Raw genomic sequence first — 23,963 nt, 5'->3', positions numbered from 1 at the left:
GTTCTGTACTTGCTAACTGTCAGTTCAGAAGAAAATATAGCTGCTGTTTGCCAACAAACTCAGTTCCTTTGCCCGATAATTTACTTCAAAAAAATGCCTACATATATATTTATAAGCTGAGTTATTATATAGCTGAATAATTATATCTTTCAATTAATAACTAATAATGTTTCATTTTAAATTTGTGTCTTTTAGCTTCTTCTGCTTATTATTGTTATCCATCCATTTTCTTCTGCTTATCAAGGACTGGTTTACCCGGGCTGCAGCCTAAGCAGAGAAGCCCACATCTCCCTCTCCCCAGCCACCTCCTCCACTTCTTCTGGGATAACACCAAGACATCCTCAGGCCAGCTGAGAGATATAGCCTCTCCAGAGTGTCCTAGGTCTGCCCTGGGGCCTCTTTCTCCTTTTCTCATCAGAAAACTTGCTACAGGCTCCTCCACCCCTGCTAGCCCTTCTGTCCTGCCCAGGATGGCGCCCCTGGTGCCCCCTCATAAGGTCCAGCAGTCCTACCGTCCATCCAACAGCTCCTTCTCCCCTCTTACAGCCCCTATGGGAGCTCCATCTGTGGTGGCTATAGGCCTTACAGCTACAGCTACGGTGGCGGCTACAGCCTGGGAGGATACAGACACACACCTCACCTTGAGGACGTCCCCCAGCATGTTTGTGCAGCAGGCTGAAGAGATGGAACAGCAAGCACTCACATATTCATGGTTCAGATCCCCCCAATCTAAATAATTTCAGGCCAATTTCAAATCTGCCTTTCTCAGCCAACATTCTGGAAAAGATAGTGGCTGCACAGGTTCATCGTCATCGCACTGTAAATAACCTGTACGAACAGTTTCAGTCCGGCTTCCGTTCATGTCACAGTACAGAAACATCTCTAGTAAAAATCACCAATGATCTTCTGCTTGCAGCTGAGTCTGGACTTATATCCATCCTCATTCTCCTCGACATTACAGCAGCTTTTGACACAATCTCCCACCACGTCCTCCTTCACAGATTAGCATCTATTGGCATCAGTGGTACAGCACTCGCCTGGTTTACTCTGGCCGCTCACAGTTTGTTCAATTACTCCCTCACAGATCAGTATCTACTCCACTTAATTCTGGTGTACCCCAAGGCTCTGTCCTGGGTCCTTTACTTTTTATCATCTATCTCCTACCCCTTGGTAATATTTTCAGGAAGCCTAACATCCAGTTTCACTGCTACGCAGATGACACCCAGCTCCAAACCCACAGCTACTCTCCCACCCACATCCATTTCTGACTGTTTAAGTGAAATCAAGGTCTGGTTTACTCACAACTTTCTTAAATTTAATAAAACAGAATTCATTTTAATAGGCACCAAATCAAAACTGACCAAAGTCCCAACCAGTCTTTCATTATCCATCGATGACTGTTGTCACACCCTCCCCTCAGGTTAAGAGTCTTGGTGTCATCAGCACTCTGTCCTTCACAGCACATATTTTCATCTCTGTAATATTAACCGCCTTCGTCCTTCACTCACTTCAAACAGTACCGCCATACTTGTCGATGCTCTTGTCACATCTCGTTTAGCTTACTGTGAATCCCTTTCTTTGTGGTCTACCTCATAAATCTCTCCATAAATTGCAGTTAGTTCAAAATACAGCTGCTCGTATTATTTCCAGAATTAGATCCACTGAACATATAACACCAATTCTTAAACAGCTCCATTGGCTTCCAGTTCACCTCCATGTCAACTTCAAGATCCTGCTTCTCACTTTCAAAGCGCTTCATAACCTCGCTCCTCCATATTTATCTGATCTTCATACGTACTCACTCCATCGTACACTCCGCTCTTCTTCCGTTCTGTCTGTTCCACCTGCTCGCCTGACTACCATTGGACTCAGAGCCTTTAGTTGTTCTGCCCGGAGACTTTGGATGCACTTCCACCAGATCTCCAGACCACAAACTCTCTCACCACTTTTAAATCATGTCTCAAACCTCATCTATTCAGCACTGCATACAGCTGATCTGTCTTAGTCCATTTTTACCTTGCTCAGCTTTTATACTTTCATACTTGTTTTTGTTTTTTTCTTAGATACCTTATGTCTAAATTTTATTTTGCCAGGTTTTATTATTTTGTATTGTTGCCATTGTTCTTGTGCTATTGTAAGGTGACCTTGAGGGTCTTAAAGGCACCTATAAATAAATGTATTATTATTAGTAGTAGTAGTATTAGTATTATTATTAAGGTGGCAAAGACCAAGGAATTGCTCGTGGACTTTAGGAGGACCACTGTGACCCCTGTTTCAGTCCAGGGGGGTGATGTAAAGGACTATAAATACCTCAGAGTGCACACAGATAATAAACTGGACTGGGTTAAAAACACCACTGTGCTCTACAGGAAGGGCCAGATTCATCTCTGAGGTCTTTTAACGTCTGTCAGACAATGCTCAGGATTTTTTATGAGTCTGTTGTGGCCAGTGCTATCCTCTGTGCTGTTGCATGCTGGGACAGCAGGTTGAGGGTCACAGATGCCGACAGATTCAATAAACTGACACAAGGCCAGTAATGTTGTGGGGATGGAGCTGGACTCCCTTAGGGGGGTGTCTGAGAGGTGGACGTTGTCCAAGATAAGGACAATGGTGGATAACACCTCCCGCCCACACCACAGCGTGCTGGCCAATCACTGGAGCACGCTCAGTGAGAGATTGAGATTACCCATAATGCATCACTGAACGACACAGGAAGTCATTCCTACCTGTGTCAATCGTGTGTATTTAATTTCTGTAAACTTCTGGAGATTTATAATTGAGCTATTTCTTATATCTATAACTTTGTAATATTTAGTTCAATCTGTTACTGTTATCGTCACAGCATTTCCTTAGAGATTAATAAAATATTCTGATTCAGAGCCACAACTCCCAGAAACTGAAGTGGGCTCCAGAATCAGAACCACGTCAGCTGAACAGCTCCTCTTCCTCCTGTCCCTGCTGAGCAGGATGAAGAACACAAGCGGTGTGATCACGGAGATGGTGTGTTTTGCTCTGAGCTGGTGGAGACTCATCTTCAGGCGGAACAAATGGGTTCTGATAAATGACGTTTCTGCTGGTGCAGCTCCTCCATCTTCACGTCTCCTCACTGAGAGAGGCAGGAGGTGAAGGTCAGAAGGCTCCTCTTTCAGTCTCTGTGCTGAGGAGACGCAGCTTCTCCCAGGAGACCATTTACCTCCTCCTCACTCCTACACCCCTCCTCCCCAGCACTGCACTGTATTACAGAAGGAGGAGGAGGTGGGGAGGTATTGATCTTTCACTTCTTCAGATTCCCTGACAGGGAAACACAGTTGCTGATTGGCTGACTGGATCCACCTGAACATTCCTCCTCCTCGTCAGTGTTGGTGTCCATCGGCTCTGAATCTGCTTCCCCTTTCAGGTTAACAGGCTGTTATCATCTGTAACACGTTTTGATTTCATTGTTTTTATGAAAACCACACATTTTATTATTAAAAACAAAACTAACTATAATTTAAAAAGGGATTTGGAGTTTGTTGAAATCAAATATTTTCCTGAGTGATGCTCGTTTCTGTGTCGTGGGTTTGGAGGTGAAGCTTAAGATCAGATTTCATGATTTCTTTCTGATCTATGTGAATTTGTTTGTAGTCTCCATCATCACAGTTTGTTTTTAATGGATTTGCTTTGTTTTCATTATAAATCTTCAGAATTTTTAATTTAACACTAAAACTTTATAAAACACACAAGTCAGTGTTTTCCTTTTAAGCAAGTAACCTATAAAAACTGAGCCTTTAAAATTGATTTCTTTATCAGTTGTGACACGGAGAGCAGCTACGCAGTGAGCCGGCGCCCCCTGCTGGAGCAACTGCATCAGTACCATTCACTCCAGTTACTAAAAGCTTTGCACTCATGGATTTATCCAAGCATGCGTTTACCATTGTGAACACTTTCCTCTGATAATCACGACGTTTGTGGGATTTGAGGTTATCTCTCATGCTGCGGGCCTGAAGATCAATGACAGCCTCTTTCATTTTTCATTAAAAATGTCTTTTTTAGAGTAATGTGAACAACAGGAAAGCAGAAATTGCAACAAATATAACAATAGTTCTGTTAACATACTTGGACTGGATTGGTTATAATGTATAATAACACTGAGTTATAAAGATACTGTGGAACCCCGGCTTACGAAGACCCCATTTAACGGAAAATTCAAGTTATGAAGGTACTTAACGGCAATATTTCTGCCTGTGTTACGGCAAAATGTATGGGCCATCAGTAACTGAATTTGAATAAGTTAAATTTGAATTTGAATTGCTCAGATTGAATCTGAATTGTAACTTGAATAAATGCTTTTGAAAGCTGAATTTGAATTAGTCTAATTTGAAATTGAATTTATGGTTTGAAAATGAATTGATTTGCTTTGAAACTGCATTTTATCCTTTAAAAATTCAGCTCTCGAATAATTTCAGTTTCACTTCTCACCATTCAGTTTCAGGTCTACAATTCAATTTCAGTTCCAAAATTCAGTTTTTTGGAACTTACATCCGGTTCCGGTTCAAGCGCAGATTAATAGAACTACGTTTTACTAGCGGACCGAAAGTGTTACTGACGGGAATCTACAGCGTCTTGAGCTGAATTAAGACTTCAGAAGTCATTCGTCATGTCGAATGACCAGCGGATAAACTCTCAGGTTGGTAATAAATGTATTACATGTATAAGAACAAGCGTCATGTTAACAAATGATAGCCGTACAGTAACTGTTATGCTTATTGTAGCTGTTAGCTAAAAACGCTAATTTAGCGTAGTTTGCCCTGAATTCAGCTTTGACAACAAATATGATCGACTGTTTCTAGTAGAATTCCAAAGTTGTCATCTTGGACCCTCTCAGAGTACCCCCTCTGTATGCTTGCAGAGACCCCTACAGTAGGGAAACATGCAAAACGGTGTCCAAACCTTTGTGTTTTAGCTTTATTTATGTCTTACACAGCATCCCAACTCTTTAGCTAACTTAATAACTTTAGCTAAAGTGAATAGTTAGTCTAATTCATTAGTGCAGCATTACTGGATCACCTCTGTTTGAAGTGATATAATATGATATAAATCTATCTCTGCCCTGCCCGTCGGCCTATCGTAGGAAGGAAAAATATATGTCAATGCTTTTGCATTCTTTCAGAAATGTAGCTGGGTAATTATGTCATTGGCATCAGTGAGCCACTGTCAATATGTGACATATTGAAATCACGTTTGAATTTGCGCTTGTTTTTTTGCTTTCACTTTGCAATCGTGCGAACGGTGTATAGAGAGCGACAGCACTGATCTGTGAGTGATGATAATTTGTGCACCAATTCCTCTGACATCGTCTTATTAATCGTTAGCTTACTATGCAAACATGACAAGTGAAATCTCCCGCAGCAAGCTTAAACATGTGAGAGGTTGATCGCGCAGAGAATCGCTGAGCTTATGTGAGTGAGTGTGTAAAAGCATTTCAGTTCTGCTGAGCCAAATAAGACAGGTCAGGGTGAAGAAGTGACAGCCAAAGAAAAGCTTACCACAAAACGGAGAAGTTATGACAAATCAGACTATAAGGCAAAAAGAAAGTGCAGCTTTATGGTTTCATGGACAAAAGAATTTCTGTGGCTGCGATATGATGAGCTAAATAACCAGGGCTGCACATAAGTGGTCCGCAGGTGCGCATTCACTGTCAAAATAAAAAACACGCACAAGGGTTAGGGTTAAATTTAAAAACTGTACTTTTGAGTTAAAATATATATTTATAATTTTAATAAATGACAAATTAAAAAGGCATGAACATTTTTTTTGTATCGAAAAAATATCGAACCGTGACACCAAAGTATCGAACCGAACCGAACCGTGAATTTTGTGTATCGTTGCACCCCTAATATGTATGTATGTATGTGTATGTGTGTGTGCGTGTGTGTGTGTGTGTGTGTATATATATATATATATACACTCAACAAAAATATAAACGCAACACCTTTGTTACTGCTCCCATTCCCCATGGGATGGACGTAGAGACCTAAAATTCATTCCAGATACACAATATAACCATCCCTCCCAAACAGTGGTCACAAATCAGTCCAAATGTGTGGTAGTGGGCACATCTGCTATATTGAGATAATCCATCCCACCTCACAGGTGTGCCACATCAGGATGCTGATCTGACATCATGAGTAGTGCACAGGTGTACCTCAGACTGCCCACAACAAAAGGCCACCCTGGAATGTGCAGTTTTTTGCGCTATTGGGGGTCTGGGGACCCAGAACCGGTCAGTATCTGGTGTGACCACCATTTGCCTCATGCAGTGCAACACATCATCGCATGGAGTCTATCAGATTGTCAATTGTGGCCTGTGGAATGTTGGTCCACTCCACTTCAATGGCTGTGCGAGGTTGTTGGATATTCGTGGGAACTGATACACGCTGTCGTATACGCCGGTCAAGCACATCCCGAACATGCTCAATGGGTGACATGTCCGGTGAGTATGCTGGCCATGCAAGAACTGGGACGTTCTCAGCTGCCATCTGCCCTGAACAATGTGAACCATGATTCATCCGTGAAGCGCACACCTCTCCAACGTGCCAGACGCCATCGAATGTGAGCATTTGCCCACACAAGTCTGTTACGGCGACGAGCTGGAGTCAGGTCAAGACCCCGATGAGGACGACGGGCATGCAGTTGAGCGTCCCTGAGACGGTTTCTGACAGTTTGTGCAGAAATTGTTTGGTTGTGCAAACCAATTGTTCCAGCAGCTGTCTGGGTGGCTGGTCTCAGACGATCTTGGAGGTGAACCTGCTGGATGTGGAGGTCCTGGGCTGGTGTGGTTACACGAGGTCTGCGGTTGTGAGGCCGGTTGGATGTGCTGCCATATTCTCTGAAACGCCTGTGGAGACGGCTTATGGTTGAGAAATGAACATTCAATGCACGGGTGACAGATCTGGTTGACATTCCTGCTGTCAGCATGCCAATTGCACGCGTCCTCATTGCTTGTGGCATCTGTGGCATTTTGCTGTGAGACAAAACTGCACATTCCAGGGTGGCCTTTTGTTGTGGGCAATTTGGAGGTACACCTGTGCACTACTCATGATGTCAGATCAGCATCCTGATGTGGCACACCTGTGAGGTGGGATGGATTATCTCAATATAGCAGATGTGCCCACTACCACACATTTGGACTGATTTGTGACCACTGTTTGGGAGGGATGGTTATATTGTGTATCTGGAATGAATTTTAGGTCTCTACGTCCATCCCATGGGGAATGGGAGCAGTAACAAAGGTGTTGCGTTTATATTTTTGTTGAGTGTATATATATATATACACACACACACACACACACACACACACACACACACACACACACACACACATATATATATAAATATATATATATATAAATAAGACAGTGGGGGAACCAGGAAGTCTACTTCAGAGTCAGGAGCTCCTAAAGAGTTAAGTTGATGGTGAATGTCTGAGATTTTACACGTGAAAAAAAAGAGATAAGAGAGTTGCAAAAATCAACAGAATACATGTGGGAGGGGAAAGTGTCAATAGGGTTCATTCGTTCCGTCAGCAGGTGGCAGTATCCTCGTACACTGGGGAGTAAACTGCCATTAAACGAACAGAAGAAGAAGAAAACCCCCGCACATCCGCGGTACGGATCGGGTAGACCCGATTTGTACGGTCCGACTTTGCACATACGCAGTAAGGATCGGGGAGCCCTGATCCGCAACTATCTTTTTATTTTTCGTTTTGTCTAAATTATATTGAAATGTTTCATTATTGGAAACATTTTAAGAGATACTTATTATTCTTAACATCTTAACAGATACTCTGACCCGTAACTATCGTAAAACGCTTCGACCGGAAGTAGACACCTTTCGCGCATGCGTGGTACCAATCGGGTTTCCGGTACGGATCGGGTAGTGACAAGCCTACAGCTGTGTCCCAAAACGTCGGCTGCATCCTTCGGAGGCCGCATTTGAAGGCTGATTACGTCACAGCCAGGGCCCTATTTCAGGAAGCCGGTTTAGAAAACTCCGAGTGAAAAACGATACTCAGGGTTGAGTAACCCCGAACTGTCCAACTCGGAATATTCGGTTTCAGAAAGGCTGATAACAAGTAGTTCAGTCAACGCGGAGTTGCTTTAACCCCAAGTTAAACGCGCGCACGAGGATACATAAAGCCCTGATTAGTGGAGCACAGATTAAGCAAGTCACCATGGAGGGACGGAGGGAAAGAAGGCGCGGTCAATGTATCTTACAGCGCTTGAGGCCGAAATTCTGATGGCAGCATATGCCGATAACATGCAAATTCCGCGGAAAAAAAGTAACACAGCCTCAGCTGCAAAAGAAAGGGAGCATGCATGGCAAAACATAGCCGACAGAGTCAATGCGTGAGTGTTAATTTAAACATTGATCGAGGGATTTCCACCCATTTAACACGTTATTTTATTATATATATATATATATTTTTTTATTTCATACATTTTATTTTATGATGTGATGTGAGCGCAGGTGCAACCCAACAGGCCCCCAACGTTCCTGGCAGCAAGTAAAAATGAAATATAAAAATATAGTCCAAACAGGTGGTGTAATTGTATTATGAGCCATAGTGCTTGGTCTGTTTGTCCGATGTAAATCAATTGCAGTTAGAGGCTACATTAATTTCCCCTCTGTAAGCACTTATTGAAATTATCTGAGCACATTACAAGTACATATTTGCTTACTCTGTATGCTCAAATGTGGCCCATTATAGCCAACAGAAAAAAAGCGGAGGCCCGAAAAACAGGTGGGGGTCCTCCACCACCACCACTCACAGAGGCTGAGCAGTTGGCTTCCACATTTGTGATAATGTTGGCAGCATCACATATGATCTTCACAGTGCAGAGAACACAAATTAGCATCCATTACTATAATGAAATAATTTGTTAGTTTGAAATGCTACAGGGAACTATGTACCTGTACATTAATGCTGTGGAAAGACTTCCTGTTCACATAGTCTCCTTCATTTACTGAAGGAGCAATGATTGGAATGTGAGTGCCATCTATACAGCCAATCACGCCTGGGAACCGTGAGAATAAATGTAAAATTTAAGTAGTAGTTCAAGTATCACCACATCATGAATTAAGTTTCGTTCATCCTGATACCTGCAATTTTGTGGCGTCCCTCTTTGATAAATCTTGTGGGTCTATGACCGGGGAACACCACAAACGAGTACAGGAGACGTTTCAGTGCAACTGTAACATTCCTGACTGCCCGACAGACGGTAGCCTTGGAAACGTGCTCAGCGTCACCAATATTATACAGAAAGCTCCCGTTTGCAAAGAAACGGAGTGCGATACAAATAATATGTACAGAACTGAGAGGATGTCCGCGATGTGTCACATGAGCAATATTAGGCCTGAGGATGTTATTCAAATAAATTATAGATTGTGCTGAAAAACGGTAACGTTCACACAGGAAATCATCAGGAAATGATAAAATGTCCAAACGCGCTCTAATCACTCTCTCCCGGCGGAGAGCTCTGCGGAGAATTTGGGCTTCAACATCTACTGGCTCTTCAAGGAAGGAGCACGCCATGTCTGACACTTCCTACAGTCAGGTTTCTGACAAAGAGGCGGAGAAGGTCAGGGTTAGTTGAAGTAAACCTGCTAGGGGGCAGGTTAGCTTCATGGAGTGTGTCATCATAGTAACTCGCTCAGAATTAATCTAAACTCGCTTTGTGAAACCGAAAACCCAGAGTTTTCGTTAACTCAGGGTATACTTACTCAGAGTTTCCACTAAACCGGCTTCCTGAAATAGGGCCCAGGCGACGAAGGCTGTCCCAATTCGTTGACTCCTTCAAATGCGGCCGACAAATGTGTCCTTCATTTCCCCGAATTTGAAGGATGGGTCGGGTGTGTCCTTCGTGGCCCACCATATCCCAGAAGTCATAGCGCGGCCCAGCCAAATTTCAGCTGCCAACAATGGCGGCCGCTACTGAGTTTTAAAATTACTTTTACTTTTAACATATTTTCAGGCGAGAAAGTAGCTGTGTAAACTACAAATATCTGCTCAGTTTATCAAGACATCGCATATTTGCAAAAGTGTGCCGACATTTTTGGAGACGTCTGTTACCCACCCGCTCGATAACAAGCCGGGGGGTTCAATGGTCACTCGAGGCAGCGAGAGTAGTGGACTCCCAGCTTCATCGTTTTCAGACCCCCGCTCTTTTGCTAAACATGATATTTAAGTCACTCGGATAACTTAAATTTTTAATTTTTTACCCTTTTTCGGTGTTTTATTTGTTCCAGAGTAAATCGGTTTGGCTGAGATCAAAGTTATTAGATTAAATAAAACTTTATTAATCCATCGGGTGGGTTCCTCCGGGATTTTCACACAGCTGAATAAACGTCAAACAGAAAACTGATTAAACAGAAGTGTGAGACGATCGAGAATTTACTCCAGTGTCCCGTTATATTTTGGATAGCAAGGAGTAGATGGCCGAGTTTATTAAACTCCACCTACACAGCGGTGACGCAAATCTGAAAGTGAGACCATCACATTTCACAGCCTCGCACTTCCGGCCATTTCGGTCTTCGAAGGACCCGGCCCACGTAGACTGCGAAGGCCGGGTTCTCAGGAGGATGCAGCTGACGTTTTGGGACATAGCTTACGACTGTCAAAGTAAAACAGGAAACCTAACACAGAGATAAGGACTGTCAAAGTAAAACAGGAAACCCAACACAGGTCACAGACTGTCAAAGTAAAACAGGAAACCCAACACAGGTCACAGACTGTCAAAGTAAAACAGGAAACCCAACACAGAGATGTGGACTTGACAGGGAGACATGACTGAGGGAGGGAGTAGCACCGATCTGTCACCTTAAGAAGTGACAGGAACGCAGAGATAATGAGCAGCAGGTGAACAGATTACGAGCAGGTGCGTGGGCCAAAGGCAGGAATCCATAATGAGTTCCACCCAGGCAGAGAGGAGCGCCAAGTCCCACGGTCGTGTCTGAAGATTGCTTACAAGGACTCTCTGTCAGGTTTACCGACAGGCAGAAAAACAGGACTCAGTCACAAAGACAGTGAGTTTATTTACAGGTGAGCAAGATGCAATAATAGTACCCAAACATGATGTCCACAGCGGTGTTAATCCCAGCTCCCAGTGCAGCAATCCAACACCCAGCCTCTCTCCACAGCGTCTCCCGAAATGTTTCCAAAACTGCTCCACAGGTTTCCTGGACAGATAGGCGAACACAGGCAAGTATCCTCCAAAAACTAAACTGTCTTTAAGTCACAGCCCAGAGACCATCCTGGTCTGTTTACACCACAGGTGTCAAACTCCAGGCCTCGAGGGCCGGTGTCCTGCAGGTTTCAGATGCATCCTTGATCCAACACAGCTGATTTAAATGGCTAAATGACCTCCTCAACATGTCTTGCAGTTCTCCAGAGGCCTGCTAGTGAACTAATCATTTGATTCAGGTGTGTTGACCCAGGGTGTTATCTAAAACGTGCAGGACACCAGCCCTCGAGGCCTGGAGCTCGATACCCCTTGTATACACAGAGCGGTGCAGCACCAAAGCCAGGAAGATCCCTCCCAGCCCGACAAGACTCTCCTCACTGTTGGGGTCACGGAAGCGCCTCCGCTCCCAAAAGGCCGACACAGAGACACCGAGGAGGAGCTTCTCCCCCAGGCTTTAGGGCCCTGAACCAGGCGTAGGACTGGACTCTCTACACACCACCTCACATGAATTTAATAACAAAATAAAGCACTTCAGTAATGCACCCGCAGCTGTTTTCAACTGTTTGCTGTCAAAGCAGCACATCTTTTTAATTTTAGGTTCTTCTTGTATTTTTAACGGTCAGAATTGCACAGCAATAAGCATTTCACTGCATGTCGTACTGTGTGTGATTGTGTATGTGACAAATGAAATGTGACATAGACAGAGGAGGGAGGGGTAGAAATGGCAGGTCAGAGGGACCACGACTTCTCACAGGCTGCTCAGCAGATCCAGCTGCAGGGCGAAGACCACACGCAGTGTTTTAATGTAACTATGAATCTCCTAAGTACAAATATTACAACCTTCCTACAAGGTGACCAGTTGGACCCTCACAAACCTCTCCATTGCTTATTGGACTAGAATAACACAGAGTAGCTGAAACTGGCTGCAAACCTGTTGTGCCTCCTACATGGCAGTTGTTTTGGGATCTGTGACTAATACCTTGCCTCTCTGCCAAACAAGAACATTTACGAAGTGTCATGTCTTAGTGCGGAGGTCAAACACGGTGGGGCCAACAACAGTGGTTGAATATGCATTAGACAAATATCTGAAATATGCTGTTTTGTGAAGTAATCACAAAACTCAATACAAATGGCAGTACTGCACCTCTGGACTGTGTGGTTTAATTTTCCAACCAGGCCATTTGTTTCGGGATAAGAGGGCGAGGTGTCAGAAACTGCCTCCAAAACCAGCTCGCCTGACGGTAAAGAGACGCCAAGTCACGTCTGCAGGTGATCAAACATCTGCCAGAATAAACACGACCTTCACAGACACCAGGACATTCGGACCGGCTGCTCACCTGCACATCACCTTCCTGCTTCAGCTTCTTCTTGTTGTCTGAAAGCAGTTTGAGATCATCTCCTTTGGTTTCCTCTGACACAAACATCTATTTTTTATATTTTTAAATATTTAAACATTTTTATTTTTCTATATTTTCATTTTTAAAGTGTACCTGAGCAGCTGCAGTTGCACAGTCTGACCACTGGAGAGCTCTGCTCTCTTCCTCTTGTGTTCACTGTGAGCAGCTCAAAGTCCTGCTGGATGTCTACTGCCCTGCAGTGGCCGCTTCATTTGAACATCTGGATCAGGTTTAATAAACTAAGAACTTCCAGAAATGCCAAGGAGAGCTCGGTGGGCTCTGAGCATGCTCACAGCGAGTTTTCAGTGATTCACCATGGCAACAGGTAAACACAGAGCAGAACGCCCATTTTAATCTGGAGGAACGTGACTGTGAGTCATCTCGCTCCCTCATAATGCAGAATAAACCGACCTGCAGCTGGTGGAGTCGTGACAGAGCTTAGATCACGCACGTTATTGATTTACAATCAACTCAAACTGACCTCAGGTGCAGGTCAGAGGTCAGCCTGAACAGAACCCTGAGAAACCTGAGCGAGATGGTCTGCTGGTGGGAGGTACTCCTCGCCAATTGGAGTAGGTGTCTCCTCTGAGAGGAGCTCGAGCTGCTGAAGCCGAGGCAGGTGTGAGCACGTCTGATGTTGAAGGTGAGCTGCCCAGACCATTACGAAGGTCACCACAGGTAACAGGAAGGGTTTCTCAGCTTTGATGCTGAGGTGGAGTCTGCCGGGTTACACCCACACCTGCTTCTCTATCAGACTCAGGAGAAGTTCAGGGACAATCCGAGCGTTTCCAGCACGAAGGAGCTCCACGACACTCTGAGATCGTCACACTGACATCTGGATCCACAACCAGGATCCTTGTGAAGGACGGTATATATCTCTTATTAAGTTTTACAGACATCCCAGTTCCTGTACATGACCCCGTCACAGCCATCATCCTGCTTGTTTTATTTAAATCAGTTCACTCACTGCATATAATGTTCTGTCCTTCTGCACAGTCGAGGAGCGTGTCAGGACACCTTTGTAAAATAAAGGACTTTTTATATCGAGCTTGTGGTGCAGCGTATACTCAAAGCAAATACGTTTCTGTGAACGCGTCCTCCAAAAACATGAAGCAATGACAAGCTGTCCCGATGAGTCCCGCGGAGTCTGCGGAGCAGGCAGTGGGATTTCCAGGTTCCATTGTGACATTGAAGCTTTCGACTGTGTTTTGGGAAGTCAGCGCGATCAGAGCCGACTGACCCAGCTGCAAAAATTTTACCATTTCAATCTCATTGGATATTCAGTTCTGGATATTCAGTTGGTGCCAAATGCAGCGATCTGACTGGCCAGATGTTTTTGTATACTTGTTTTGGGTCTGAACAAACTGATCGAGAGCAGACAGAAATGATTAACACTGTCCTGTCACTGTGTGACGAGCGTCAGACCGAAGCAGAACCTGGGGAACGCTCACCCGACGAGCTCTGATGATGTCACCGAGCCGTTGTTCCAGGTGTTCATGAAGAAGATCCAGATCAGCAGGTGAAAGGTCAGACCTTCAGGAAGTCCTCTCCTAGTGTTGACATCAGATCAGTGATCGCCGACTGTTGCGTTGGCTGCAGCTCGGGTGGTGGAGCAGGTCACCTGCTAAGTGGAAGGTTGGTGGTTTGATCCCCACCTGCACGCTGGTGTGAATGAGCGAGTGCTCAGCGCTATAGAACAGCCGGTCAGTTTACCAAAGCTTTATCCTGATGAGCCGTGGTTACCATGGTAACGGTGACAGGTGAGTTTATTTAAACACTCAGGAAGGTTCTTTCAAAGGTTTATTACAAAACGCAAGACAAACATGTCAACTGGTTTATTCTATCAGCAAACACGACACAATGAACGACCTATCAGCAGGCGGCGCTGCAAACCCAACAAACCAACACAACATGGATCTAAGAGCACCGCGGACAGAGGAAAACGGCGGCTTCAAGCCCCAAAACAAACCAGAACATGGAGGCGGACGGGGCAGGGGAGGAGCCTTGTTTTCTACAGAACGCCACCGCCGCCTGCACACACTCATAAATAGATCAGAATTAAATTAAATCCAATCGATTCAAACAGTAAAAGTCTCAAAGTGTCAATAAGCAGGAAACAGAATGTGTGTGTGTGGGGGGGGGGGGGGGGGGGGGGTGTCAGGCGCACTCCACAGGCTTTTATTTTGGAGAGTCCATCAGAATCCTGATGAATAAAATAAACATCTGCAGGATTTTTTTTTTTTTTTTTTAAAGCATCTTAGATCGATCAGTCCGATCAGTCCCACTGACCGAGTCTCAGATTCACCAGTAAGTTTGGGAAATTTTTTTTTTTTTTTTTTACACTCAAACTCTTTTTCCTTTTCCTAATCAGACCAATCCGCCTACTTCCGATCAGACCGGATGCTCTGATCAGTCCACCTCAGATCGGACTGATCTGATCAATGAACCACATCGGTAAGACGTCAACTCAAGTCCAAAATCAGAAATACAAACCAGCCCAACCGGACGTCTCCTCCGATTGGTCACAGGGACTCTCCTCCGGCTGAGCGAACCAGATTTGACCAACAGCTTCAGACCGTCAGTGACACTAAAGCAGATGGTTGTTTCAGATACTCTGAGCAATCAAAGACTGATCGGATTGATCAGTTCGAGCGCCGACCAACAAAAACTCTCAACCTTCACATTCGTTCATTATTCTTCCATATCTGAATTTTAGTTTTTGGATTTTGCCTCTGCACACCTGAGATCAGCAGAGGTCACCTGACCATCAGCCTCAGAGTTCAGGTGACCTGCTCCGAGCACGCTCTGGCGGCCAAAACGCTTCGTGTTCAGACGTGGTTCCGATCTTCAGGCGCTCTGGGCAGAGCTGAAACCTGAGATCTGATCTTTGACGTCTGCGCAAGGTTAAGAATCGTTTCTCTGCTTCCAATCAACTGCTCTCAATCTCTGAGTTCAGGTCGAGAATGTGGACAGGTCCGTCTGAGTGTGCAGGTCTGATTTTACTTGAAGCATCTTGGAGGATCACCATCTGCGTTTATGTGTCACCAACTTCCTGAAAACAGCTGACTGGGTGGAAGTCAGGAACAAACCAAACTGATTTGGAGACTTTTACTTTGAAAACCATTTCCTGGTGTTGATGATGAAGATGAAGCTACAGGATAGCGATGGGCAGGGCTACTTCAAATTGTTTGTGGTAAAGTTTAAATATGGGTTCTATATTACATCAAATTCACAAATAAGTAGTACAGTCTGACCTTCGACCTCTGACACCAGCAAACATGACTGACCAGTTGGGGGTTACGTGCTAAAATGAAGGAAAAAAAAGTGTGGAAGGTGAAACGCAGCAGACCAATCAGAATGCAGCGCTAGGAAGAACCTCAGCCAATCAGGTTACTCAAAGGGGATTGGGTGGGGCTGTCTGACAGTAAGGGAACAACGATGGAGATGAACAGAGGCAGAAAATGCATCAGAGGAGACGCAGGAAGTAAGCGAGGAGTTGATTACCGATTAATCCAAGCTCCAATATTATGATCGGAAGAGAAAAATAATCATTGATTATTCAATCGGCTTAAGATCAATTTAGAAAACTTCTGATCGGACGAACCACCTTCACTGATCAATAATCTGTTTGTTGGCCGTGTGTGGAGATCAAAGGTGGTGAATACAGTCTGATGGACGACCAAAACAACCGATCGGCTCTGATTGATCAGAATGATTGATCACTAACAGTTTGGAAATTGAACCTGCAGGTATGATTATGTCAGGACTCCCATACTGCTCTGCATGACTCTAGCCTCTCTGCTCCAGGTGGCCTATAGGAAACAGGACTGTGGAGTAGGCAGGATGAAGAGTCTGCTTGACTGCGGACAGACAGGTGCAGGGGGCGGGGCGGGGCAGGGGCGGGGCAGGTGAATCTAATCCATTTGTAAGAGCGTTTAGCTAACGGTCGGTTTTGACCATATATGGATATGTGTGCCGGCGGAGGGCCTCCCACCGTGCGGCCACAAGTGGATAACCTGCTGCTATCTACACCAGAGAAGAACCAACAGTTCGTGAAACCCAGACAACCAGAATCTGTCCCAACGGGTCCAGAACTGGAGGAGAACTGGTCCAGAACGCTTCCAATCAGAACCTTCCAGAACTGGTCCCGGACCAACACCTTCACTCTGAGTCGGACTCGAGCGGCGCCGTCTCATCCAGTACGGGCCTCTTCCGGCGCTTGGCAGCGGCAGCGCGGGCACGCTGCTCTTCCTCCATGTGGGCCTTCTTGTGGCGCGAGAAGCTGGATGAGTGCATGAAGGTCTTGTTGCACGCTGCGCACGTGTACGTCTTGTTCTTGGCGGGGAGCCCAGTCTTCAGGTGCTGCTGAAGCTTCCCGCGCCCGTCGCCGTCAGCCGCCCGGTGGGTCAGTTGGTGTCGTGCCAGGCTGGAGGCATGGCTGAACTGCTTCCCGCACTGGCCACAGACATGGCGCCCTCCGCCTGGGGCGTCCTCATCCTCGGAAGAGGTCTGGCCCCGCTTGGCGGCCCGTCCGGCCCGGCGGCGGCGGTTCTTCTTGCACAGTGTGTAGAAGTTGGGTTTGTCGCGGGAGCAGAGCTTGAGGCGGATCTTAAGGTCAGACGAGGTCTCGACGAGGTTCTCCTTGCCCGGCGTGTAGTTGTCCAGCAGCTCCTTCACGTGCGTCACCTGATGCTTCGACAGCTGCGTGGACGTCCGGAACGTCATGTCACACTGTGGGCAGGCGTAGAACTTATCTCCACCCTGGATGACGGCAGTCGCCACGTGCTGCTGCCGCTTGGTCTTCCGGTTCTTGGCACCGGCCTTCAGTGAGTGCCGCAGGGCTGCCACATTTGCACCAATGGCGGCGTCCTTTGGGATGCCTTTGCCCTTCTTGTGGATGAGGCGGTGGCGAGACAGGCTGGAACTGTGGTTGAACTCCTTTCCACAGATGTTGCAGGGGTGGATCCTCCGCTTCCCGTGCAGCCGCAGGTGGCTGCCCAGCATCCTGTCAGAGAACGGAAAACAGGAAGTGACATCACACAAGAGAACAGGAAAACACGTCAAGCTCGGAGAGACCGGAGACAAACCTGCTTCCTTTGAAGCTCATGCCGCAGTGGGGGCAGGTGTAGCGTGCGTCCTGGTGCGTCGGCTCCAGTGCTCGCTTGGCGAGGGGTGCGGCTCCCGAGCTCTTGCCCGTGTGCGTCTGCTGGTGGCGATACAGGCTGGAGGCGTGGCTGTAGCACTTCCCACAGTAGCTGCAGCGGAACTGCCGCTCATCGGGCTCATAGTTGTCCTGGTCCGAATCGGCCTCGCCATCCAACTGGCTGCTGCCCGCCTCCACCAGCACCTCGTGCTCCTCCACACCCTCGTCCTCCTCGTCAGAGTCCGTCTTTATTTCCACGCTCTGCTCCGTCACCTCACAAGGGTACACCTCCTCATACGGGGCAAAAAACGCCTCATCCGCCTCGATCTTCAGCTGGTCGGCGGTCAGGTCCGACGGGTCGTCCGAGTCCTTCTTCACGCAGGAAATGGTGAACTTTGAGCCAACCTCTGCCCACTTCACTACGTACTCGATGGGCTGCGTGTCCAACTCCACCGTAATGAAGTCAGCACCCAGGGCGTCAGGCTCCGACACTGCCAGCTCCGCCTCCGAGTCCTCCATCATGAACAAGCGAACCCGGAGCGAAGAGGTGAAGAAGAACTTCTGAGGAGCAGCTGCAGATCTGAAAGGGGCAGGGAAAATGGATTAGTGAAGCTGCAAAGTGATTGGTTAAATAAACACCTGAGTACGACGACCTGACTATCGCCACACTTAGTTTATGAGATTAATTTGGTTTAAATGTTTTTATTATGTGTAACACATTTATTTATACATTACATCTTATGTGTAATGTATAAATAAATGTATTCATTTATCTTGTATTTATTATTTTATTTCTCTTCAAGGCCTCAAGAGGGCAGTAAAACAGCAAGGCGCCACGTTCACATCACTGAAACTAGAAAAGCGAGCTGCTGACTGGGAGACGGTGGACGTAAGGAGTGTGGACTGGAAGTCAGAAGCTGCACGCGAAGCAGGAATCTGCAAACATGGAGCTGAACGCATAAATTATCCACAAAAATAAGGCACGGTGTTAACTCTGCACATCTGTACAGGTACAGATCGGCTCTCCAACAGCATTCAATTTGAAGCTAAACCACAGCCCACCAATGAGAACTTCCACCAATCAGATCACTCAGAGAGCAGTCAGTCACATCTGACAGAAACAACAAGAAACAGGAAGAGATTCAAAGGAGTCGATTATCGATGAATGGATGCGCCAGTGATCAATAACATGGACACCAGACGATTGAGTAAAAAACCACCAAACGCGCTAAACCAAGAAACAAGTCATCTGTTCCTGTTCCCTCATCCTAAGGTCAGGTTCTCGTGTTCTTCTTCTTCAGCATAAAATCCTTTGTTAACGAGCGGCGTCACGGTGAGGTGACATTGGAAGACAAGCAGGAGTTACCCAGAGCTGCACAGATGTCATTGGACCTTAAATTAGGCAACTTTTAATTGGAATTGGAATTTAGGATCCTAAAACCTGTACCTGCAGACCCAGGGGAGGAGGGAGGGGGGGGTCAACAGGTGCGCCTCAGGTGTCTGTCACCTCCGCGCACGCACGCACACAGTGTGACGTCTTTTGTTCCTAATTTGACTTTCAGTTTCAGCCTAACGACAGATAGGGTTAGCCCTTCGTGACGTTACTGTAAATAACAAATGACCTCTGAACCTGCCTCGGCATCCTAAACTCCAGCCTGGGAGTGTCAGTGGGTCACGTGGCCACCGCCGGTTTGACCTGACAACTTAAACCCGGCGGCCGTTCCGCTTTAACGCGGAATTCCGCCGCGCCGAACTCCGTTCACAATTCCGCGGTTTTAAGGTCGCGCAGCGCGCCGCGACCTGAGCAAAGGCGCCAGGCGAATTTTTCCACCGAAAACGCTTCTTCAATCAACGAAACATCGATTATACGTGGAATAAAACCGTTAACGTTTCTTTCACATTACATATGAGCAGACATATGAGCCATTTTCAGCAATCCCAGCGGTTATTTCCCAGTAGCAGCCCGCGGAGGGCGGCTGCCAGCAGGGCATCCATTATTAAAGACACCCGGTTCATCAGCACTTACAGCTTATTGTTCAGTTATCCAAATGCCGAATTTGATCAAACACCGACTAAAATGCAGAAAATTTTTTAAGTGATAAAAAAAAACATTTTCTCTACGTCGCACCTCGAGTGGTTGAAAAATCGACGGTTTTCTGAGTGGAGTTCCGGTTCGGTCAGGCTTGCTGTCACTGATGAGGAAGCAGGAGGATTTTATCCGCTGTCAAAATAAGAGAGCGGGATAAACGACACGGAGCCGCCGGTAAAAGGGACCGGAATCCGGTAACTCACCGAGCTTTGGCTACAGGAGAGCGACGTTAAACGTCGGAATCACCGGGGGAAACGGCCACAATAAACAGGAAGCAGCCTCCGAGCTCACAGAGCATTGTGGGAAAGGATTAAATGTTTGGAAGAAACGGAAGTACGGCGGATTGTCCTTCAAAATAAGAGCGTAGTGAAACAAAGCCAAATAATAAAAACACCAAAAAATCATAAAAACAATTACAAAATTAAAATAAACATAAATAACACGAATAAAATTATAAGGTATAATGTAATATAAGATATAAAAAATAAAATGTTAAATACAACAAAAAACAACAATTTTCAATATAAAATTCCAAGCTGAGAAGTTAATAATGGCCTGTAAGTCATGATTCTGAAAAACCTTAAAGCTACAGATAAAACATAAAGTCTAGCAATAATAGGAGTTATTAATAACACAAAATTTAATTTTTTTTAAATAGATCTCTGAACAATTTTATTTTGAAAATTCCAAACTAAACCGGCTTCACTATTGTATTTTGACATATTTTAGTCACAAACAACCTGAAAATATATGATAATGATAACAATAATAATTATTATTATTACCGTTATGTTCTGTCAGAAGCTGCTGATCAATTAGTGATCAATCACACTGATCAACCGCTGCAGCATCTGTGACCTCAGGCCTGCATTATCATCTTCAGAATTACGTTAAAATGATGACATCATCATCATAATCACCGTGAGGCAGGGGAGGATGAAGATAAGGTCCTGAGAAGGAGGAGGATGAAGGAGGGCTGAGAGCAGGAGAAGAGCCCGCGGTGCCACTCCTCTCCCCCCTCCTCCTCCTCCTCCCGGACCCTCGGCCTCTCTCGGTCGGGGATTCGGGCCGTTTCCGGCCCGCGTGCCGCCGCCGGCCTCCCGCTGAGCCCCGGTTCATTTATGGACCGCCTGTGTGACAAACCGCGCGCGATGTGTCCGTGTTTTCCCGCCTTAGCTAGCGGTTCCGTTCGTCACAAGCACTTACGTGAGACACCGAAGCGGTGCTGCTGCTCCCGGGTCGGTTCGGCTCGGTTCGGGTGTGAGTCGCTGCCGTGACCGCGCGTCTGTCACATCCAGCTGAGAGCGGCGGCGGCGCGGCGGCGGGGCGGAGCGTGCCCGGCCGCACTCAATGAGCGGCGGCGGCGCACAGGCGGCAGAGCCACAGCACACACTACGGCCTCTGATTGGTGGAGCTCCTGCGCAGCCTCTTTCTGATTGGACCGCGGAATGAAAGTCCACAAATGTCGCGAGATGTCGTAAAGCACTGAAAAGCCCGTTTGTGACGTAAAAATTTATTTATTTATTCTGACATTTCAGTCGCTCTCTGGTGAGCTCCAATGATCAATGAGTGTGAGTGCAGCAGAAAAAAGGCCCTGCAGAACTCCGTGAGAAAATCCTCAGTTTTAGTGAATCTTCCTCGGATATCTGCTCCGCTGGACTGGAAATCAAAGCTGTACATGTGGACCATCTCTAGAGTCCCCCCCTATAATTTGGCACTTTAACCAGCTAATAATTCATATATTGTTCATATGTATATAGTGCTGCAGAACCCCTGTGGTTTCCCCATATGTCTGCACTGAGTAGCAGATGTTCTGTGTGTAACCCCTAACCCTGTCTCATTGTGTGTGTGTGTGTAGTGACACTGAAAGGCCTTCTATTCTTCTAAACAATAAACCTGATTAATCTCGGCTTCAGATGAGCGCCCAGGAGCACCTCGGCAACAGAATAAACATAAACATAAGATTTGTCTTGTATCTTGCCCCTCACTCCCAACCCGTCGCAGCAGAACCAGGCCCAGAGTTTTCCCCCTGTTAAAAGGGAGTTTTTCTTTCCCGCTGTCGCCACAGTGCTTGCTAATAGGAGGGTTGTTTGGTTGTCGGGGTTATCTCTGTTTTCTCTGTATTATTGTAGGGGCTTTACCCTACAGTATAAAGCGCCTTAAGCCAACTGTTGTTATGATTTGGCGGTATGTAAATAAAAATGAATTCAGTTATAACTGAAGTTGAATAAAATCGGTCATATTGTGAATGAATTTTGGTGTCAGATCCAACTCACAGGTTCTTCCAGCTGAGATAAAAACAACCAGTGAAAAGGTTTTTATTTTGTTTTATTCTGTAAATGAGTGTTAGTGAGGCAGTCCATGTTTAACACGTTTTCAATTTTAACTGTCCTAACTTTATGTCTGTGAAGGTTCTCAGTCATCCAGGTCATCGTAGTCAAAGGAGCTTGCAAAGAAAAGCGTCTGGACTTCTTTAAGTTGCTTGAAGACGTTTCACCTCTCATCCGAGAAGCTTCTTCAGTTCTAAGGTCAAATGGTGGAGAGTCCCAGATATAAACCTAGTGGGAGTGACCCCCCACAGAGGGACAAAAGGACCCCTGATGATCCTCTAATCACATGAGCCAAGGTGTGAAACTGGGTGTGGGACCCAATCAGCCAGAGTTTCGGGTGTGTTCATTGTGAAACCTGGCCCCACCTTATCATGTGATTTCCTGAGGTCAGATGGCCCAGGATGTGAGTGGGCGTTAAGGCGTCTGGGAAGGGATCTCAAAACTGGATTATAGATGGCAGAGAGTTGGTGTCGTAAACCCCCGCCTCTGTTCAAAGATGGTCGCTCACAGTGGACATAGATGGCTTCTTTCACTCCTCTTTCAAACCATCTGTCCTCTCTGTCCAAAATGTGAACATTGGCATCCTCGAATGAGTGACCTTTGACCTTTAGATGCAGATGGACTGCTGAGTCTTGTCCTGTGGAGGTGGCTCTTCTGTGTTGTGCCATGCGCTTGTGAAGTGGCTGTTTGGTCTCTCCAATGTAGAGGTCTGGGCATTCCTCGCTGCACTGTACAGCATACACCACATTGTTAAGTTTGTGTTTTGGCGTTTTGTCTTTCGGGTGAACCAGTTTCTGTCTGAGCGTGTTGCTGGGTCTGAAATGCACCGGGATGTCATGCTTGGAGAAAACTCTCCTGAGTTTCTCTGATACACCGGCTACATAGGGGATGACAATGTTGTCTCTTGTCCTAACTTTAATTAAATGTCCATCCATCCATTCTCTTCCACTTGTCTTTATCAGGGTGGAGGGGGTGGAGGTGGGGCTGGAACCTATGCCAGCTACCGTAAGGCAAAACGTGAGGTACACCCTGGACAATTCACTAGCCTGACACAGGGCTAATCCATTATTATTTACACAAATAAAATAAAAAAGTAAGCACCCTAATCCAGCGGCTCTGCTGCAGGATCCAGAGTTACTCTGCAAATTTACCTCATGAGTTAAACTGCAGGTCTGAGGTCAGAGTCCCGCATGACCCTCAGGATCAGGGCGAGGGACACAGTGTGACATCACCAGAGGCAGGAATTAACAAAGCACAAATACTTCATTTCAGTAATTAAGCAGAATTTGAAGTATTTTCACGGACTTCATGTGACTGCGGTACTTCAGGATCTAACTAGCACTACAGAAGACAAGCAGAGAGTGATGTTTTAAGTGTCAGGTAATTTGAAATGCAGCGTTTCTATCAGCTCAACAAACATCACCAAACCAACTGTGTGTGCAGTTTGTCTCACAGTGTGCTGCAGCTGTAGGTCCAGCTGCTGTATTTGACAGGGAGAGAAAAGACACAGAGCTACGTTCACTCAGAGATGGAGACAGATAAGAAAGGAGGACAGGAGAGGAGAAAGAGAGCTTAGAGTTAAAGGAAGGATGCTCATTTAAAGCTTGCGTGGAAGTCCTCATGGTTTTAAATCTGTAGCGTCACATTATGTTTGTTCATAAAGCTGCTGCTAATCAAACTGAGGCAGACTGTGTTATTTAAAGGCTGCAGGTTAGTGCAGGGTAAACAGGTGAGTTTGCTGCACTGTGATGGGTTTAAAGTAAAGAACAGTGCGTGATGGTG

The 23,963-nt window shown here is 46.0% G+C and overlaps 1 protein-coding gene and 1 long non-coding RNA gene across 6 annotated transcripts; one reads left to right on the top strand and one right to left on the bottom strand.

Annotated features, from left to right (window-relative positions):
- Positions 1–4,383: 4,383 nt before the first annotated feature.
- LOC308387958 lies at positions 4,384–14,957 on the top strand. The gene is made up of 2 exons (XR_013970017.1): positions 4,384–4,666; positions 11,497–14,957. It is a non-coding gene; the product is annotated as an uncharacterized lncRNA (long non-coding RNA).
- Positions 14,407–21,215, bottom strand: LOC308387951 (uncharacterized protein). 5 transcript variants are annotated; one of them, XM_080868363.1, is made up of 4 exons: positions 20,055–20,145; positions 19,891–19,983; positions 17,707–18,342; positions 14,407–17,624 (listed from the first exon to the last, which is right to left on the bottom strand). In XM_080868363.1, the coding sequence occupies exons 3-4, from the start codon at positions 18,282–18,284 to the stop codon at positions 16,781–16,783; spliced, it is 1,422 nt and encodes a 473-aa protein (XP_080724489.1). In that variant the 5' UTR covers positions 18,285–18,342; positions 19,891–19,983; positions 20,055–20,145; the 3' UTR covers positions 14,407–16,780. The 5 variants fall into 5 exon arrangements, with proteins under 5 accessions (XP_080724489.1, XP_080724487.1, XP_080724486.1 ...); XM_080868361.1 differs by lacking the exons at positions 19,891–19,983; positions 20,055–20,145 and adding an exon at positions 21,058–21,215; XM_080868360.1 differs by lacking the exon at positions 19,891–19,983 and having other exon boundaries at positions 20,055–20,190.
- Positions 21,216–23,963: the final 2,748 nt, after the last annotated feature.

The sequence above is a fragment of the Rhamphochromis sp. 'chilingali' genome, assembly GCF_963969265.1.
Source record: "Rhamphochromis sp. 'chilingali' genome assembly, chromosome: 20".
In the NCBI taxonomy this organism is placed as follows: Eukaryota; Metazoa; Chordata; class Actinopteri; order Cichliformes; family Cichlidae; genus Rhamphochromis; species Rhamphochromis sp. 'chilingali'.
The sequence above is the reverse complement of the archived record's forward strand: the minus strand, read 5'-3'. Positions and strand labels throughout refer to the sequence as shown.